Raw genomic sequence first — 17,996 nt, forward strand, 5'->3', positions numbered from 1 at the left:
CAGTCTCTCAGAGCGGCTTGAGTGCTTAGTTCTGTCCAGGTAGAAGGCTAGAGCCCTACGAACATCGGGTAATGGAGGCCGCTCGGCATCGGTGGTCGGGCTCGGGGCCAGGTGGCAGAACATGTCTGGCACATATGGAAGGCAGAAACAACTTTAGGTAAAAAAGTAATATCGTCCTGAGACCATTGTCCAAGTGGAACCTAAGGAAAGGCTGTCTCGGCGCAAGCACAAAGTTCTCCCGCACGCGGGCAGACGTGATAGCCACCAAAAACACAGTTTTCCAGGTTCAACAGTCAATGTCTGTGGTGGCTAGGGTTTCGAAGGGTTTAGATTGTAAAGCAACACCGTCTCGAGCTCCAGCCGGAGTTGGTAGGGACTTGAGGTATAAGTTGTTGCATCCCTCAAAAACTGTTTGAACAAGGGGGTCCTGAAGAAAAGGCTTGTCACGAAATGAAAAGGACGAACAGATTGGCGGACAAGTAGCACTTTACTGAGGTAAGCAAGGCCCCATCGATGAGGGAAATCAGAAATTCAAGGACCACCGATGTAGTTACTGAGCTATGTTGAGGTGTTTGTCAACAGGAACCGCAGAATCTTTTCCACTTTAATCTGTAGATTTCTGGGTGGCCGTTTAACGGCAGCCCGGATGACATTCCGTACCGGGGTCGTAGTCGATCTAGGGATGGATTCTCCATGCCACACAGTGGCAGGGTTCGATTCCGGGTGTCGAACCCGCCCTCCCTGAACCGTGAGAGAATCCGGCCTGGGCTCGAGTCGGAGAAAGTTGGCTCGGGAGAGGTGGAGCAGGCAAGGAAACCACGGCGTCCCGGCCACAAGGCGTGATCAGGATCGCGTTGGCTGCATCAAAAAGTCATTTTGGAGACCGTTCCTGGTGATTTAGTGGGAAGGGGGAAAGGCGTATAAGCTTATCCCAGACCACTGGAACCCAATCATCTCCGAGGGAGTTGTCGTCCGGCAATCCGGGAGCAGAACTGGGGACAATGGGAGTTGTACAACGGTCGCAAACAGTCTAGCTGTGGGGTTTCCCCACCGAGCAAGAGATCGTGTTACAGTGTCCGGGTGGAGTCCCATCGTGACAAGACGAGGGGGACCTGCTGAGTCAGATCTGCATGAGAGTTTTGAGTGCCGGCAAGTGCAACCGCTTGAAGCAAAACGTCCCGGGCAATGCACCTCCCATATTCGGAAGCGTGATGTCGAGGAGGGTTGCGTGACTTGTGCCCCTGCTTGTTTCAGGTAGTACACATCACGTGGTTGTTTGTCTGTCCTGATTGGATGACTTTCCCGACAAGGAGGACTCGAAGGCTTTTAGGGCTTTTTTCATCATTTCCGCCAACAGCCTCTAAACGCGTTGATGTGGAGCACCCCTCGTCCGGAGACCAGATCCCTTGGCCCACAAGTCTAGGGTGTGCGCTCCCCATCCTTCTTTCTGATGCGTCGTGTGGTCAGCACAAGCTGTGGTTGGGGGAGCGAAAAGGCATACCGCGACGCAGACGTTCCGGTGTCGAGCCACCAACGGAGGGAGCGTTGCGACTGACCTTGGGACGGTGAGTCTGCGGGATGAGGTCTCTCTCGAGGTCGAACGTCGACAGGAACCAAACTCAGCGTGCGATCGAAGTCTCGCCCAGGGAGTGACAGAAGTCGTCGATGCCATGTGACCCAAGGCCACCTGGATGTCCCTTGCTGGAACACGCCTTGGGGCGGTACACCCGGCTGAAAAGAGCTCGAACGAGGGCATGGAAGCGATCTGGAGGTAGGTAGGCCGTACAACTGTTTGAGTCGAGGATGAGCGAGATGAATCTTATTCGTTTGGTGGGGAGCAGCTGGGATTTTCGAGGTTGACCACCAGTCCGAGGTCCTGTAAGAGTTTGAGAGATCTCTGAGGTGTGTGCCAGCAGTTCCCGACGTGAAGGGGCTACGAAGAGCCAGTCGTCGAGGTAGGGGAAGACCCTCATGCCGCGGCAGTGGAGGTAAGATATTCACCGGTGCCATGCATTTGGTGAAGATGCGAGGAGCTGTAGATAGGCCGAAGGGCAGACGTTGTATCGTATGCGTCCGTCCCGACGGCGAATGCCAGGAATCTGCGGTGGGACTCTCGGATGCTGACATGAAGTAAGCGTCCTTCAAGTCGACGTTGCAAACCACAGGTCCTGCGTGCAACAGAGGCAAAATAGAAGCAGAGAGTTACCATCCGGAACCGCCGATAAGAAAGGTAAGCATTAATTGTCTAAGGTCCAGAAGGGGCCTGATTCCCCCACAGGCTTCGGGACTGTAAAATAGCGAGAAAGAGAAGCATCTGGGGCGTCGACGGGATGCGACAGGGGAGATGGCGCCTTTGGCGAGAAGGGTGCGTACTTCGCGAGAAGGGTGTCTGAGGGGGGGGGGACAGGATAGCTCCTGTTGGTGGGAGCTCTTCAAATTCAAGGGCATAACCCTACAGACGATGGTGAGGGCCCAAGAATTGGTAGTGATGTGGCCCAGGTGTTCAGAGAGGGCCTCAGTCTGTCCAGGAAGGAAGGGATGGAAGGAACGACGGAGCACGCTGCGTCCCCCAGTTCTCTTCTTAGTCGGGTCGGAATCTTGCCTCCTATAATTTCTTTTTGTATTGGGCCCCGATCGGCGCCGAGGAGGAAAAGACTGGGACGGAAAGCGCTGCCTGGATGGGCCCTGGCGCTGGAAAGGCCGGTCTGTTGGTAGGTCTTTGGCCCTGACCATACCACTGGCGGACTGCAGTGAAGCGCTTTCGGGAAGGTGATTGAGGGGAGGAGGACATACCGTGTTTCCTGGCGGCGGTCCTCATCCGTATTTAAAATGTGAGTTTTTCATCCGTCTCGCGATGGAAGGCGGTCCTCCCGTCAAAAGGCATGTCTTCGATGGTCGAGCGAGCGTTCTGGTTTAAGTCAGAAGACCTTACCAGGCAGGTCTGCGGAGGGCAATGGCAGCCGCCATTGACTTAGCTGAGCAGTCGTGCTGTGGTCTGGCAGAGGTGATGACCAACCTCCAATCGAGTGGGCTTCATCCCTGACCTCCGAGAGGACGACTGCGAATCGTCGGGCAGATCTGGAATCAAGGGGAGAGTTTCTCCATGAGCACTGTATATAAGCGCCCATACAGGCGTTATAATTAGCCACTCTCATGCCCAGCGCCGAAGAGAAGTAGGCCTTCGTGCCAAGGCATCAATTTCTTAGCTCCTTATCGGAGGCATCAGGAGGCCTTCGGCGTGGAAGAGCTTGAGAGCCTCAACGATGGCCGAGTTTTGCTGGGGTGGTTGAACACCAGGATGGATTGGCTGGCGCAATCCTGTAGAGGGACTCCACCTTCCTGTGTTGGATGCTGTTGAAGCAGGTGCTCCAATGAACCCTGGCCAATTTTTCCAAGGAAGGTAAGAGAGGTATCGCAGGTGGGGTAGGAACCTTGCCATGGACCGTCTCTCGATAGGATCCGATGCTCCCCTCAGCCTGAGAAGTTTTTATGTCAAGGGCATTGGTCATCTTGAGACATGCTCCGTAAAGGTACGGACACGTCAGATTGGAGAAACAGCACCGGCTTGGGCAAAGTCTTGATTGACCGACTGGTAGTCGTCGTCCCTGGATGAGAGCGAGTCTCCTCTGTGGGCGGAAAGGAGTGGGAAGGCGTGTCGTCATCTGACTCAAGATTGACAACCTCCGGCTCGACGATGGTTCGCCACGACGGGGTGAAAAAACGCTGACGCCCTGGAAGGTCTGGAGGAGGCTCTCGTTTGTGCCTCTGGTCTCGATGCTCGAGAAAGGAGTCGACATCCTCCTGAGGAACCAGCCTGTAGTATCTGCCGGGTCTCAGATCCGAAATAGAATTCGGGCTCTGGCTCTCTAGATGGCGAGGGAGAGGCCACTCGCGCGTACGAGTGGGCATTGGGGTGGGAGATCGGCGCTCCTCCCAAGACCAGCCGGAAGAGGGCTCCAACAGAGTTGTGTTTCTCTTCTGATGTGTTACGAAAATTAGGCAGGGGTCTAGACCCTGACGTCCAGATCAAGGGGGGCGGTCATGAGGCGGTAGTACCGTGGTCAGACGTCTTGGAGCCGAGCTTCCTTGGCCCCGAGCTGGATCTGACGGACGGGTGTCGACATCCATGGTCTGCGGTCGCCTCGCGAGCGCCATGAGAATGTCTGAGCCGACTCGGGGAGATCCCCCCGGTTCGCGGTCCCAAAGAACGGCGCCTCTTTGACAATTGTTGGCCAGCATCCAAAGAGGAAGAACGGGGCCTCTAGATGAGGAGAGGCTCCCCTCGGTTCGGGATTTGTCCTCTCACCGAAGATGGTGTTTTTTGTAGTTGAGCGGTTTTGGAATGGAACCCGACTCGATGTGGAGGAAGTGGGTGTCCTCGGGTCAGAGGATTTCGAGGCGGAAACCCTTCTGGGCGCTCGAATCTCTGTCGGCAACGACTCTCCTTAGGGGCCTTTTGTGTTTGTCTTTCTTGTTCCTTTCTTGGAGCCGAGAAGTCTCCCAGACTGGTCCTGGGGTTCAGTTGGGGCTTCAACGGCGCGGGTTGTCGGAGATTGAGTGGGACCTCCCGCGAGAGTGGGTAGGGGGGGTCGCTGAAGAAGACGAGGCTCCACAGAAACATTGCCCCCGCGGTAAAGACCTTAGTATAGATCGCGGCCTTTAGCCTGGTCTCCCGGTTTTTCTTTCCTTTTGCGTTGGGGGGTGAGGGACTTGCACAAGGCACAAGAGGCCGGGAACGTGGGTCCTCCCCCAAGCAGAAAAGGCAGGCTGAATGGGGGATCCTGGCCGGGAATTCTATACCCCACACACGGAGCACTTTTTGAAAGGCACCGATGGCATGATCCGAAGAGGCAGTCAGACGGTCCGGTTTTGGCAACGAGCGAGGCAGGAGAAGCCGAAGGGGAGACAAATCGCGAAGTCAACAGTCCAGGGTCCAAGCCAAAATTAATCAGTTTTAGGGGCGATCCAGAAGCAAAGTCGTAAAACGGTCCGAGTCAATTTTCCAGTGATTCCAAAAATAGACAGAGCGAAGTTCCTACTGGCAGCTAACGCGGCGGAAAAAAGGAATGGGGAAAAAGAGCGGGAACGGAGGTTTTTATAGGGGGTTGGCGGGTTACCAGCCAAAAAAGTCTCAACATGTTGCAAGTGGTACTTTGCCTAGTGATTCCAGGTTTCCGAAGGCACTGCGCAGGCGCAGTACAACCATTGTATGATTCGCAGAGACCACGAAGAAGAAAAAGTCACTTCCGGGAATATTAAAAGAATATTTATCTTAGTGTAAGACATATTCATATATAAAGTATTCTTTAGCTAGTGCTTACAAAATATCTTGGCCATTTCACCCAGGTAGTAAAACTACAAAACTACATATAAGACAATTCTCTTAACACATCAAACAGTTCATATAAAACAAAGGAAGGTGAAAGAAAAAGGCAAACATAGAGAGAAAGAGACCAACTGAATGACCCGCCTTGGCTAGTAAAAAACACGTACTAATATTAAAAAACGTAAGTTCAGAGACCTAAATGGTAGACAGTTAAAAAGATCATGGAAAGTAATGCTTGGACAACTATTGCCAACCTGAGCAGGCAACGTTGGGTATGATAGACCAATGGCTGCTTTCAACATAAAGCAACTTCTTAAGGCATAGAGGCTTAAAATGTTAATCTGCCACAAATAAAAGCAATCTTGACTTGTAGCAACCAGCAGTCCTGAATATTTGCACTTTCACTCAGCCCTTCAACTGGAAGACAAAAATCAGCAGAACAAGACAAAGCAATTCATAAATTCAGAGCATTCAGGAAGCTTAACATTGTTATTGTTGCTGATGTGTTTTGTGGTGGTTTAGTTTTATTTAGGACTCAAATTGGGACTCAAAGTGGCTTAAATCCACCAAAGCTTAGAAAATGGACTAAAATTCTGCCTTCATCATAGGTAAACACATAACAGAAAAACCAATGAGTCAGTGGCACAATAAATATACATCATTAGTTACATATCCTCATTATAGTCAGGCACCGCAAGATAAGGGATTTTATGAACTTCCATGCAATACAGGAACAGACTGATTTTGATTATGGGTCAAAATATAGCAATCTGACATTTCCACAAAACTGAGAGTGTAGCCCACAAAACACGAAGGACGCAGAATCTGCTAGACCAGTGATTCCCAAACTCTGGCCTTCCGGGTGTTTTGGACTTCATCTCTCAGAATCGAGACCACTGATGAAAATAGCTGAGCGTTCTGGGACCTGAAGTCCAAAACACTCCGAAGACCAGAGTTTGGGAATCACTGTGCTAGGACAACCCAAGGATGGTGTGTGCAGCAGGAGCCCTGGCTCAAACAAGAAAGCCATAGCAGTACCATGTGAGATGCCATTGTAGGAGCATTCATCCTCACTAATCCAATAAAAATGCTCTGGTTCTAGGGCCTGAAGCTTGCAAGGTTTCAGGCCAGGCTGAGCTCACCTGCCCAGGCAAGCCACGACCTTTGCTCCAGGAAAAGAGAATATAAAGTGCTTAAGAGTGCTTTTTTTAAAACCCAGATTCTGAGGCAAGCAGTACTGAGGGCCCATGTGGTATAATGGCTTGAGCATTGTACAAGGACAATAGAGACCAGGGCTAAAGTCCTGGCTTGGCCATGGAAACCCACTGGGTGACCCTGGGCAAATCACACTCTCTCTCAGTCTCACAGGATGGTAATGGCAAAACTCCTCTGAAGAAACATGCCAAGAAACCCTTCATAGATTTACCTAGGGTCATCATAAGTGGAATGATTGAAGGCCCACAACAACAACTGAAGTAGGCATTCAAACAGATATGGCCTTAGGCGAAATGTAACACAGGAAGTTGTGGCAAACGATCTGGAAGCCTTTGCTGTTGAGATTCACAGCACCTCTCTAGAGATGCCAAAACAACAAAAGGACCATTCTTATCGGTCTTCTGAGTTGAGCTGCATCAGGTACTACTTGTTGACCAGCAGTGGTAGGAGCGTTCTCTATTCCTGATATGACACAAACAAAAACATAAACAGGCCTCTTTGAAGTCATTAGTTAGGTTCCAGTGATATATCAATGTTTTTAGTCAAAGTCTCTAGTCTCTATGATCAGGTTGAGTTTCAGGTCCTTGCAAGAACACTTTCAAGTCAAGTCTCAAGCCTGGGAACTAACTTTTAACAGAAAAAAAAGGGAGGTGGGATACGTTGTCAAAGGAACAAGTAATAGTTCGGTAATGGGCTAGAGGTTTAGGTGGTAGCGGCCTGTCTATGATGCACATTAGAGGAGCCTTCTAAAGTTTTTCAAAAGCTTTAGAAGAATCCTTGCCCTCAAGCCCATCGCCTAATGCGTTTGCTGTCCCTTCCAAGAAATGCACTTTGGCGGATGGGTTTTGCCTGCTGTTTGAAGTGAATGGCACTAGCAGGTCAGTCACTAAAAATATACAAGTCTCAAGTCATGTCAATCAGTGTGCCATTTTTGGCCAAATCAAGCTCAAGTCAAGTAATGAAGCGACTTAAGTCTGACTAAGTCCAAGTCAACTGACTTGAGTCTACATCACTGTTAGGTCCCAACCTCAGAATAAGAGATTCCATGTTTGAATCCCTGCCACATGTTCTCAAAAGCATGGGGGGGGGGATAGAAGGGTTGGCAGATGGCATTACTCTTGCCTCAGCTATCCAAAAAGCTGAATCTTGCACTCATTTGCACGTGTGTTTCTGACAGTGCCTCAATCAGGGGTGTCCCCTTTGAAGAATCATTAACCACTATTTACGATCTCTGTAAATAAAAGTTCTATATACACTAAGTCTCACTGTTTCTTCATTGTGTTGCGTACCTTCAAGTAATTTCCAACTTTGACGACCCAAAGGCAAACCTATCATGGGGTTTTTTGGCAAAATTTGTTCAAAGGAGGTTTACCATTGGCCTACCCCTGAGGCTGAGAGCAGTGATTTGCCCAAGGTCCACAAAACCACTTCTTGGCAGCTTGGGCTGCTATGGTCCACCTAAAATATTTACTGTAAATTGCTCTTCACTATAAGCACATGGAGGGTGGAGAGTGAAAAGGCACTACACATTTGTAAAGTCACAGATAAAGTGCTAAATATACAATCCTCTCTAAACTGGCATTTCCGGTAATCAAGTTATTTTTTCTCTTCATTGCTCACTGTTCCACATTAGGAAACCAAAGGGTACAAGAATTTAGCAAGGTGCCAATGCTCACTATCCTGTCATATAGGCTGTTTAAAAAGCCAACAACTGTTTGTTTGCTTGTTTGTTTTTGTATTTAGAATAAGAGGGTGAGGAGCAAAAGGATGAGTTTCTGCACTGACACAACAATACAGAGGCAACCCAGAAAAAATATAAAAAGGATTTTACAGTGCAGAGACATTAGTGCCAACCATACCATAAGGCAGAATGATACGCCCATCTTTGGACTTCAAGATGAAAGTAAGGTAGAGTGGTGAGGAAGAGGCCAAAGCTGTTTGTTACAGCTTCTATATATGGAATGAGAGATGGCTTCCAATCTGTCCTTTGCTTCAGGCAGCAAAATGACTTGGGCTGACCTTGAGTGACTTCACCATCTAACGAACATTGCTCCAAACCATAGACCTTCGAAGGACCTTAGTAAGAACAAAGCTTCCATAGTGTGTGAACATTTCTGATGCAACTGAGAGCAATCCAGTACATCTCCCTGTGTTGCGCATATGTGCCCTGTGTTCCACTGTACAGGCAATGGCCACCTTTTGTTTCAAAGGAAGTGAAATGTTTGAAGACAAACAGAAAAGACAGAACAAGTGTTACATGTCTTCTTCTTCATCATCCTCACTCACAGCTCCATCCAGGTGACTGGAAGTATGTTCTGCCTGTTCCCTCATATACTGGGCTTTTATCCTCTCCAGTTCTCTCATCTCAACCTCCAGCTTTAGCCTATACTCTTCACGCCGATTTTGGAGCAGCTTCATAGGAAAAGGATTCATGTCACTGAAGGCAATGTTCATCAGTTTCCTGCAAGATGACAAGGATGTGAGAGACCAAAACAAAATAAAAAATTGTGCACACTTGATTTTTAAACTGTTTTAAACCTGTCAAAATTGTTTTGCTATGCTGTTAATTTTTTTCTTTGTTGTTTTGAAAATTAAATTATTTACTAATAAATAAATAAATACTACATTTTTATTTCTTACCCACCTTTCCCCCAGGCTCAAGACAGGGTACAAGATAGATTAAAATACAATATATAACTGACCATTACATACATAACACATAAACACAGGATTAAAATGACCATTGTACATCACAATCCAGATTAAAATATACTGATTTAAGATTCATAGTTTAAAATTGGCTGGGTTAGCCTGCTGGAAAAGACAGGTCTTTAATACTGTTTTAAATTCAGACAGCGTGTTTAGCTGTCTCTCCTGGCAGGTCAAACCACAGTCTAGGGGAGGCTGATTAAAAGGTCCTCTGGGTGAGTTGCCTGCCTAGTCCTGGGGGGATGAAGGAAATGTCCCCCAGAGGACCTGAGTATATGGAGCAGGTTATTTGGGAGGAGGTGATTCTGTAGGTAACCTGGACCTAAACCATGTAGAGCTTTAAAGGTAATAACTTACACTTTGTACTTTCCTGGAAACTAACGGGCAGGCAGTGGAGTGATTTTAATGTTAATGTGATAATTTCAGTCCTAGATGTTCCAGCAATCAATCTGGCTGCTGTATTTTGAATTAACTGGCATTCCTGAACTTTTGATACAAAGGTTGTTCAATGTAGAGCACATTGCAAAAGTCAAACCTTGAGGTTACCATTTCATGCACTACCATCTGTAGGTCTTTTAAATGAATTTTAATTGTACATTGTCCTTATTTCCTATAATATAGGTCAAGGTATAAATGTTTTAATGGATAAACAAATAAATGAGATAAAGCATGAGCAAACTATTGAAAAAGTGTCAGAAAGATGTCCAAATCAGAAGGGACAAGGTGGCTTAACTAGAAGACAAGTTGAAAACTGAACACAGTTCCACAGAGCTTATGGAAAGCAGCATAAGCCGAGGGCCCATTTGATCCTGTTTTATACCAGAAACCCAAAAAGAATTTCACTGTGGCTGGTGTTATCTTTTCCTATGCCTTACTATGAAACATCAGTCTCAAGTGTTTGAGTCCTACAGACAAGCGTAATACAAGGAAGCAAATGGATCAGCTTACTTTTTTTAAAGGCCAGGACAGATGTTCAGGATACAAAAAACTCTTTAGTTGGTTTAATTTGTTAAAATTAATATAATAATAATAATAATAATAATAATAATAATAATAATAATATTGTTGTTGTTTTGTAATCAGTTATGGTGAAAGGTAGTGTAGAAATATTTTAAATTAATGAATAACTATAAAACTGCAGCCACTCTGAAGACAGTCGGTGTTTGTACTTTCCATGTTTTTTAAATAACAAATTTGCCTTTGACAAAGTGTTCTTCCACAATGGCTATTTGTATCAATCTGTCTTTTTCATGTTACATTTTCCTTCCCCTTGTTATTTTCCATGTCTAGATTTTTCTTTTTCTTTTTTTCCTTTTGAAAAGAATTAAAGGGACACTGGCAACAAAAGCAAGAGTTTGATGAGAGAGAAATAAAACGGATTGGTAACCGCTGGTGTTTGTTTCCAGCATTCCCAGTAGTTACCAAAATCCATGGATGTTCAAGTCTCATTAAATACAATGAACAGTAAATGATATCTCTTATATCAAATGGATGGATGGCAATAAGGTGGCCAGGTTTCCGAAGTACCTGTTCTCTATGTTGGTCAGCCACTGAGTTGTTAATTGCCAGGCAAGCATCACAAAGAATGAGGAAATATATAGTACAGATTCAATACCCCTTAGCCTAAATACTTTGGACTAAGATGTTTCCGATTTATTTATTTATTTTTGGATTTCAGAATATTTGCATACACATCTTGGAGGCATCTTGGAGATGGGACTCAAGTCCAAAACAAAATTCATTTATGTTTCACATACACCTTATACACGAAGTCTGAAGGTAGTTTTATATAATATTTGTAATTATAGCATGAAACAAAGTTTGTACACCTTGAACCTCAGAAACCAGAAGTGTTGCTATCTTAGCCACCCATGAAAAGAGTTTCAGATTTGGGGACATTCTGGATTTCAAATTTTTGGGTAAGGGATACTCAACCTGTACTTCCACTTAAGTTTCCACATTGACTAATGTGTGTAGAACAGTTTGAACTTTCCCAACACTACTGCTTTATCTCTAAGGCTGCATCTGCACTGCAGAAATAAGCCAGGTTGACACCACTTTAACTGCCATGGCTCAATGCTATGGGATTGTGGGATTTTGTAGTTTTGTGAGATGTTCCACCTTCCTATCAGAGAGTTCTGGTGCCACAACAAACTACAAAACCCAGGATACCATAGGATGGAGTCATGGCAATTAAAGTGGTATCAATTTGGATTGTTTCTGCAATGCCACTGCAGCCTAAGACTCTAAGGAGACTTGGGGGGGGGGATTAAAAGGTGGCATGATGGGCAGAAAGGGAAATAGGGAAAAGGATGTAACATTTTCAAAATACACAGAGGGGTAAGGGAACAGATAAGCCCACCCTAATCATCACAATCGACATGGTGGATGTACTGGTTTAAAAGTATTTCAGAATAGTGCAATAACAAGAAGGAGGGAGGGAGGAATGAAGGAAAAAATAAAAAGAAAAGTATCCCCCAACATTCTATGCTTTGAAAAACATGATATGGATCTTTTTAAAAAATCAGGAACAATATTCCCACCAAACTGCCATCTCCTGCCACAGCTGCCATACAGGGCTTCATCCCAAATCGTGGAATTCTGAAATTAATCTTACCTGCCATCACAAATAGTTTTAGTGAAAAAACGAAGATACTGGTATATTTCCAAGCTGTCCTGAATCTTCAATATTGCTTCTTCATTGTATTTAAAAATTGCCAGAGCGTATCGAAATATCACCTGAGACAAAGAGACATTTGGCTGGAGTTCATAGAGTAAATATACTTACACTCATAGGTCATAATGATGGCAACACTGAGGCAGGAAAATATAAACGCAGTGAACTCAGAGAATCATAGATTTGGAATGGATCTTAATGGATATCTAGTTCACCCTCCTGCCATGAAGGACTAAAACTAATACACTCAGAATGATTATCATCATCCAGCCTCGTTTTAAAGACTTCTTAAGAAGAAGAATCCACCACCCTTCGAGGCAGTCTATTCCACTGTCAACCAATTTTTCCCACCAGCAAATTCTTCCTAATATTTAGGAATCCTAAATATTCCTAATATTTCTTACCAACGTCTCTTCTTGTTTAAATTCATCAGTCCATATCCTAGTCTCTGGAGCAGAGAAAACAAGCTAGTTCCATCTTATACATAACAATAATATCACTTCAAATATTTAAAGGTGGAGTGCCACTGTGTTGTAATGGTTTGAGTGTTGGACTATGATTCTGGAGACCAGGGTTTGAAATTCGAATCCTAGCTCAGCACTGGGTGACCCTCAGCAGAAACCCACTGGGTGACCCTCAGCAAGTCACACTCTCTCAGCCTCAGAGGATGGCAATGGCAAACCTCCTCTAAAGAAACTTGACAAGAAAACCCCATGACCCTTAGGGTCACCATAAGATGGAAATGACATGAAGGCACACAGTGAGATCATGTCACCACTCAATATTCTCTTCAAGCTATATACAGCCAACTCACTAAGTCATTCCTCTAGACCTTTCAGCATCTTAAGTTTCCCTTCTTTGGATCTGTTCTAGCTTGTCAACTTCTTGAACTGTGGTGCCCAAAACTGGATACAATATTCCAGGTGAGATCTGACCAAAGTAGAACCAAGTGGTCCTAATATTTTTTTTTCAGCCTGGATACCAATATTCCTACAGATGAAGCCTAGAACTGCACTGGGTTTTGTTTGCCAGTGCATCATACTGTTGACTCATGTCATTTATTTATTTAAGACGTTTCCATATCACCTCCTAGTCCAAAATGAGATGATGAACAAACAAAACCAATTGAAATAGTTTACAATTTTAACACAGCAATTTAAAGCATGAAAGGCCATGAAGAACAGCATTGTTTTAGCAGCCTGGCAGATGCTCAAAGAGATAGAACCAACCTAATGTACTTGAGTAGAAAGTTCTACAAGCAGAAAGCTGCTACGGAGAGACCCCTGTTACCAGTTTAGCTTGCGCTGACTCACATTTTGTTTGCAGTCTACTAAGACCCCTCAATCTCTTTCACATGTATTGTTATCCTGGGATTTTGGCCTAGATACATATCAGCTACAACATCTTGTTATGAGAGTTAGGTAAATCCAATGATTAGTCCCAATTATAGTAGACCCAAAGAATCAAAGAGAACTTACTAAGTCAATATTTATTTTTAAAAAATCCCTTAATTTAATGGGTTGACTCTAAACTAAAGGTTAAAAATGGCTTTACGTTTCAAATATTAAGGAAGATAAATGGACTCGCCTACCTTTGTACCTTCATAAAGAAAGGCATCCCAGACTCTGAAGAGAATATCACTGACAAGACTATCAACAAATATGACCAGAAACCAATTGAAAGTCACAAGGGCCAGGTCAATTCGGTGATGCTCCAGGTGAGCTGTCAGCTTGGGAAGTTTCATTGCCAAGAAATCTTTGAAGACTCTTTGATCCACCTGGATTCAGTAAAACATCAGCAATAAATAACAACCACCACATTGTAAAGGTTTCATATTGTAAATTCTGTACTCTCCAAATGACAGGGATAAACATGTTAATATCTTCCAACCTGATCTAACAGAATCAGCTTTTGTACTTAGGATGCTTAGGGCACTTTTCAAAATGTGTTTTGATAATAATCTTTTTTTCTTTATATGTTAAAAATATTAAATATTTGCAATAATATATAGCCAAAAATACAGGCATAGTATATTCCATGTTGAACCATTTTTTCATTCCCACTCACCCCAATGGTTTTGATTCAAACAATTTGTAAATGTAAATATTTACCGTAAATACATTTCAACACAGTATGTATAGGAATAGGTAATTCTTCAATGAACAAGAATTCTTCACTCCCCCCCCCCCTCCTTATGATTCTCCTATGACTTGTCACTGTGGGGACTCCCAAACTTACTTGTGAGCCTATTAGCATGTTGCTGTAGTAATCTGGAGGCATTAGGTTCTCAGTGATATGAACCAGGCACCAAAAAGCACTTTCTTCCTCTTCTAGGACCAACAGTGCAATGGCCGCTAGTCTAGGATGAATGATACCGGACTGTTAAGTAAAGCAGGCAATCGTACAAATAGTTCCTACAACTGTGGCCTTTCAGTTGGCTTTGAGACAACAATGAAAACAGCATAGGAAAACCTCTGAAAAGCCAGAGGGTTTTTCTGCAACTACAACTGCATCCCCTTTTTAGTTTAGCTTTCCAAATGTGAAACTGCTTGCTTTATCAATAACATAAGCAGATGTAAACTTCATGGAAATCTTTTGTGGTGTACACAGCTTCCATTCATGTATACCGATGGCTTTGCTGGACTGCAAAATTTCCTAATTTTTTACATTAAATTAGGCCCATTTTCAAATACATCTGATTGTTGTCATTGCTATTCACATTAGGCCTCAAATGAGGTCTGTTGTCATTGTGTGCCTTCAAGTCATTTCCAACTTATGGCAACTCCAAAGTGAACCTGTTGTGGGGTTTTCTTGGCAAGATTTGTTCAGAGGTGGTTTATCACTGCCTTCCATTGGGGCTGAGAGCATGTGACTTATTTAAGGTCATCCAGTCGGTTTCATGGCTGAATTGAGAATCCTCCAGAGTTGTAGTCCTGCACTCAAACCACTACACCAGGTCTACTGAATTCTAATATCAGACCAGCAAAGTACAGGTTGCTAACAAAGGGGAGTTAAGAATTGTAATCCATTAGCCCTTACCTATTCAATCCCTGGCAATAGCCAATAGTAGGGTTTTGCCTGGAGAATGCAAGTAAAACCCTCCGAAGTTTGGGAAGAAGCTGAGAGGCAGGTGACAGAAAGTGTCTGTTGTTACTCAGGGTGCGGGGCAGATCCAACTCAATCTGTTGAGAAGCTGGGTGCTCAGCTGCTTCACACTTCTTGAGCAAGTTTTGGTAATGTCCAGGAGAATGGATATGCTGCACCCGGTGGCTCACAATCCACCTCCATACCCTCTGACGGTGCTCAACGGGGACACCACAGCGGAGCAAGGCTTTGAGATCTGAGGAGGAACTTAAGTCTCCAAGGTTGTTCCACCTCTCAGAGAGAGACTTCTCGATACCCTCCTGGTTCAAGAGATTACTGGATTTGATTTCCAAGGCCTGGATTTTGGCCAGCAGTTTCCAGTCTCCAGCTTCATATTCAGGAATGGTCATAAACCCATAATCATCATATTGACTGAAGAGTGAAAAGAAGCAACAGATAATTAGAAATGACAGATAATTAGGGCTGTCAACTGATGAAAAAGCTTAAATAATAGTCTGTCAGCTAACACACGGCCTATATAAACCTCAGAAGGAAATTTTAGATAATGTAGGGTTATAAAAATACAATCTACCACTTATAGTTAGAAGGTAATCTACCATTTCCTTTTCCCTTTCCTCCCTTTCCTTTCCTTTCCTTTCCCTATTACAGTATTGTATTAGAATAAACACAGCATGGCAAGGTAACCATTTGTGCTCTTCCCTTATAGTCCTACTGGTTAAACTGTAATTTCAATCTATTATGGCAGCCTCTACAAGCAAAAGAGTTATTTGCTCAGCAGAAATAATCCGATTCAACACTTTAAGTGTGACGGCTCAAGGTTATGGGATTCTGGGAACGTAGTTTGTTGTGGCACCAGAGCTCTGCTACAATCATTCATCATTCTCTCCTAATGACTTTGCTAATTACAGTATTTCATCTCTAAGATCACCACTATTCGCTCTGAGATAGTCCCTCCCGATTCTTCTTCTGCTCATAATCTTCTAACGCCCTTGCCTAAAAAATTTTCTGTGTTTCCTCCTGCTTCTTTGGATGAACTCTCTACACTTCTGAACTCTTGCAAACCTGCAACCTGTTCTCTTGATCCAATTCCTACTCGTCTTCTAATTTCTATAGCTCCCTCTTTTCTCCCCTCACTTCTCCATATCTTCAATCTCTCTCTCTCTACAGGCTCCTTCCCGTCGGACTTCAAACATGCTCTCATTTCCCCAATTCTGAAAAATTCTTTCTCCTCACTTTCCCACCAGGGCCCTCCGTTCTGGTAGTCAAGGGCTCCTGTCTCAGCCCAGGATTTCCTCTGCCCCATCTCGAATTCGCCCCTTTTCACTCTCTGCCCCTCACTCCTGGAACCTTCTTCCCCCGCGAGCACGAGCCATCACTTCTTTAACCAGCTTCAAAACTGAGTTGAAGACCATCCTGTTCAGAGAAGCGTTCCCAGGCATTGCATAATTGTCACTTGCTATTTGATGTTCCTTTGTTGCCTGTTTTATTGAATCATTTCCTGTATTGCTATGTCCTCCCTCCAGTCCATCTCCCCTGATCCAGGCCTCGGAGGTAGAGAAGAACTGTTGGCCCTCATCCCCTTCCCCTTCTCTTCTTGTGCTGTGTCTTTTTAGATTGTAAGCCTTAGGGCAGGGAACCGTCCAATTAAAAAGATTGTATGTACAGCGCTGTGTAAATTTACAGCGCTTTATAAATAAAGGTTAATAATAATAATAATACAATACCCTACAACAAACCACAGCTCCTAGAATTCTATAGCACTGAGACATGGCAGTTAAAGTGGTGTCAAACCAGATTACTTCTGCTGTGCGGATGCAGCCTTGACTCATTTGTTAATCTGAAACGTACAGATATAGGTATATATAAATGGGCTTCTTTGATTTGACATATGCTTCCAACAAAACCATTGAAGGCCAATGCAAATAAAGCAGCCTCAGATCTTCTCCTTGTATTACACACTTATACACCCATCCCTCCATATTTGCAGCTTTGATATTTGCAGATTTAATTGTTCACAGATTTGATTAATATGTTCTTTCTAGGAATATCTAGGTCGTCTAGTGCAACTCTATGATCAACTTTAACTAAAAGTCACACTAGAGATTCCTAGAGAGAATACTCTACTAGGCATTTGTAGCTCCTCCAGTGCAATTCTATGGCCAGTGTCTGTCGGACGTTGACCAGAGTTTGAACTAGATGACCTAGAGATTCCTAGAGAGGTGTCCTCTGAGGTAAAAACATGATGTTTTTGTTATTTGCGGTTTTTCCATATTCACGGGGGTCTTGTGCACCTAACCCTTGTGAATATGGAGGGACAAGAGTACATGGACATGGACGCAGAAACACCATTTACTTGATTGGGTTCAGCTGAATAGGTATCATGGTTTCTTCTTTCACATCCCACTGAAGTGCCTCCTGTATGAGTCCCTTCACCATTTCCTTGTGTTCACTGGCTAAATCCGGTAGGTCCTGCAGCCTCCGCAGAGTCATTAGATACTTGCTCTCTATTTGGCAGTTGTGGGCTTGCAGACGGGCACACTGTAAGACAACAGGTGACACTCAGAACATGAATATCATGTGCATTCAATCAGAGGAAGGAAGAAAACCCTAGGAAATTGAATGAGTCGCCCTAAGTCAACAGGCAACTTGAAGGTGCGCACACAGCAGAGTGTACCAGCTACTGTCTACTGAGTTTTTAAGCACCTTCAGATATGTACATCAAGGAACCCTTGTGGCACAGTAATTAAATGCTGGTACTGCAGCCACAATATTGTGAGTTCAATCCCAGGGCTCCAAGGTTGACTCGGCCTTCCATCCTTTCGTAGATCAGTAAAATGAGTACCCAGCTTGTTGGGGGCAATTGGCTTACAGACTGTCGATCACTTAGGGAGTGCTGAGTTCATTGTTAAGCGGTATACAAATGCAAATGCTATTGCTACATAAAACTAGACAAAGAACACCTAA

At 44.5% G+C, this 17,996-nt stretch overlaps 1 protein-coding gene across 3 annotated transcripts in view; it reads right to left on the bottom strand.

Moving 5' to 3' along the window:
• Positions 1-8,298: 8,298 nt before the first annotated feature.
• TBC1D2 (TBC1 domain family member 2) overlaps positions 8,299-17,996 on the bottom strand; it is a 39,978-nt gene continuing 30,280 nt past the window's right edge. For all 3 annotated transcript variants that reach the window (XM_042454592.1, XM_042454593.1, XM_042454594.1), the window contains 6 exons: positions 17,386-17,570; positions 14,967-15,443; positions 14,166-14,286; positions 13,519-13,704; positions 11,868-11,989; positions 8,299-9,002 (listed from right to left, as the gene is read on the bottom strand). In XM_042454592.1, the coding sequence (XP_042310526.1) occupies positions 8,795-9,002; positions 11,868-11,989; positions 13,519-13,704; positions 14,166-14,286; positions 14,967-15,443; positions 17,386-17,570 (1,299 nt within the window). In that variant the 3' untranslated portion in view covers positions 8,299-8,794. The remainder of the gene's footprint in view (positions 9,003-11,867; positions 11,990-13,518; positions 13,705-14,165; positions 14,287-14,966; positions 15,444-17,385; positions 17,571-17,996) is intronic.

This window comes from Sceloporus undulatus, chromosome 2 (genome assembly GCF_019175285.1).
Source record: "Sceloporus undulatus isolate JIND9_A2432 ecotype Alabama chromosome 2, SceUnd_v1.1, whole genome shotgun sequence".
In the NCBI taxonomy this organism is placed as follows: domain Eukaryota; kingdom Metazoa; phylum Chordata; class Lepidosauria; order Squamata; family Phrynosomatidae; genus Sceloporus; species Sceloporus undulatus.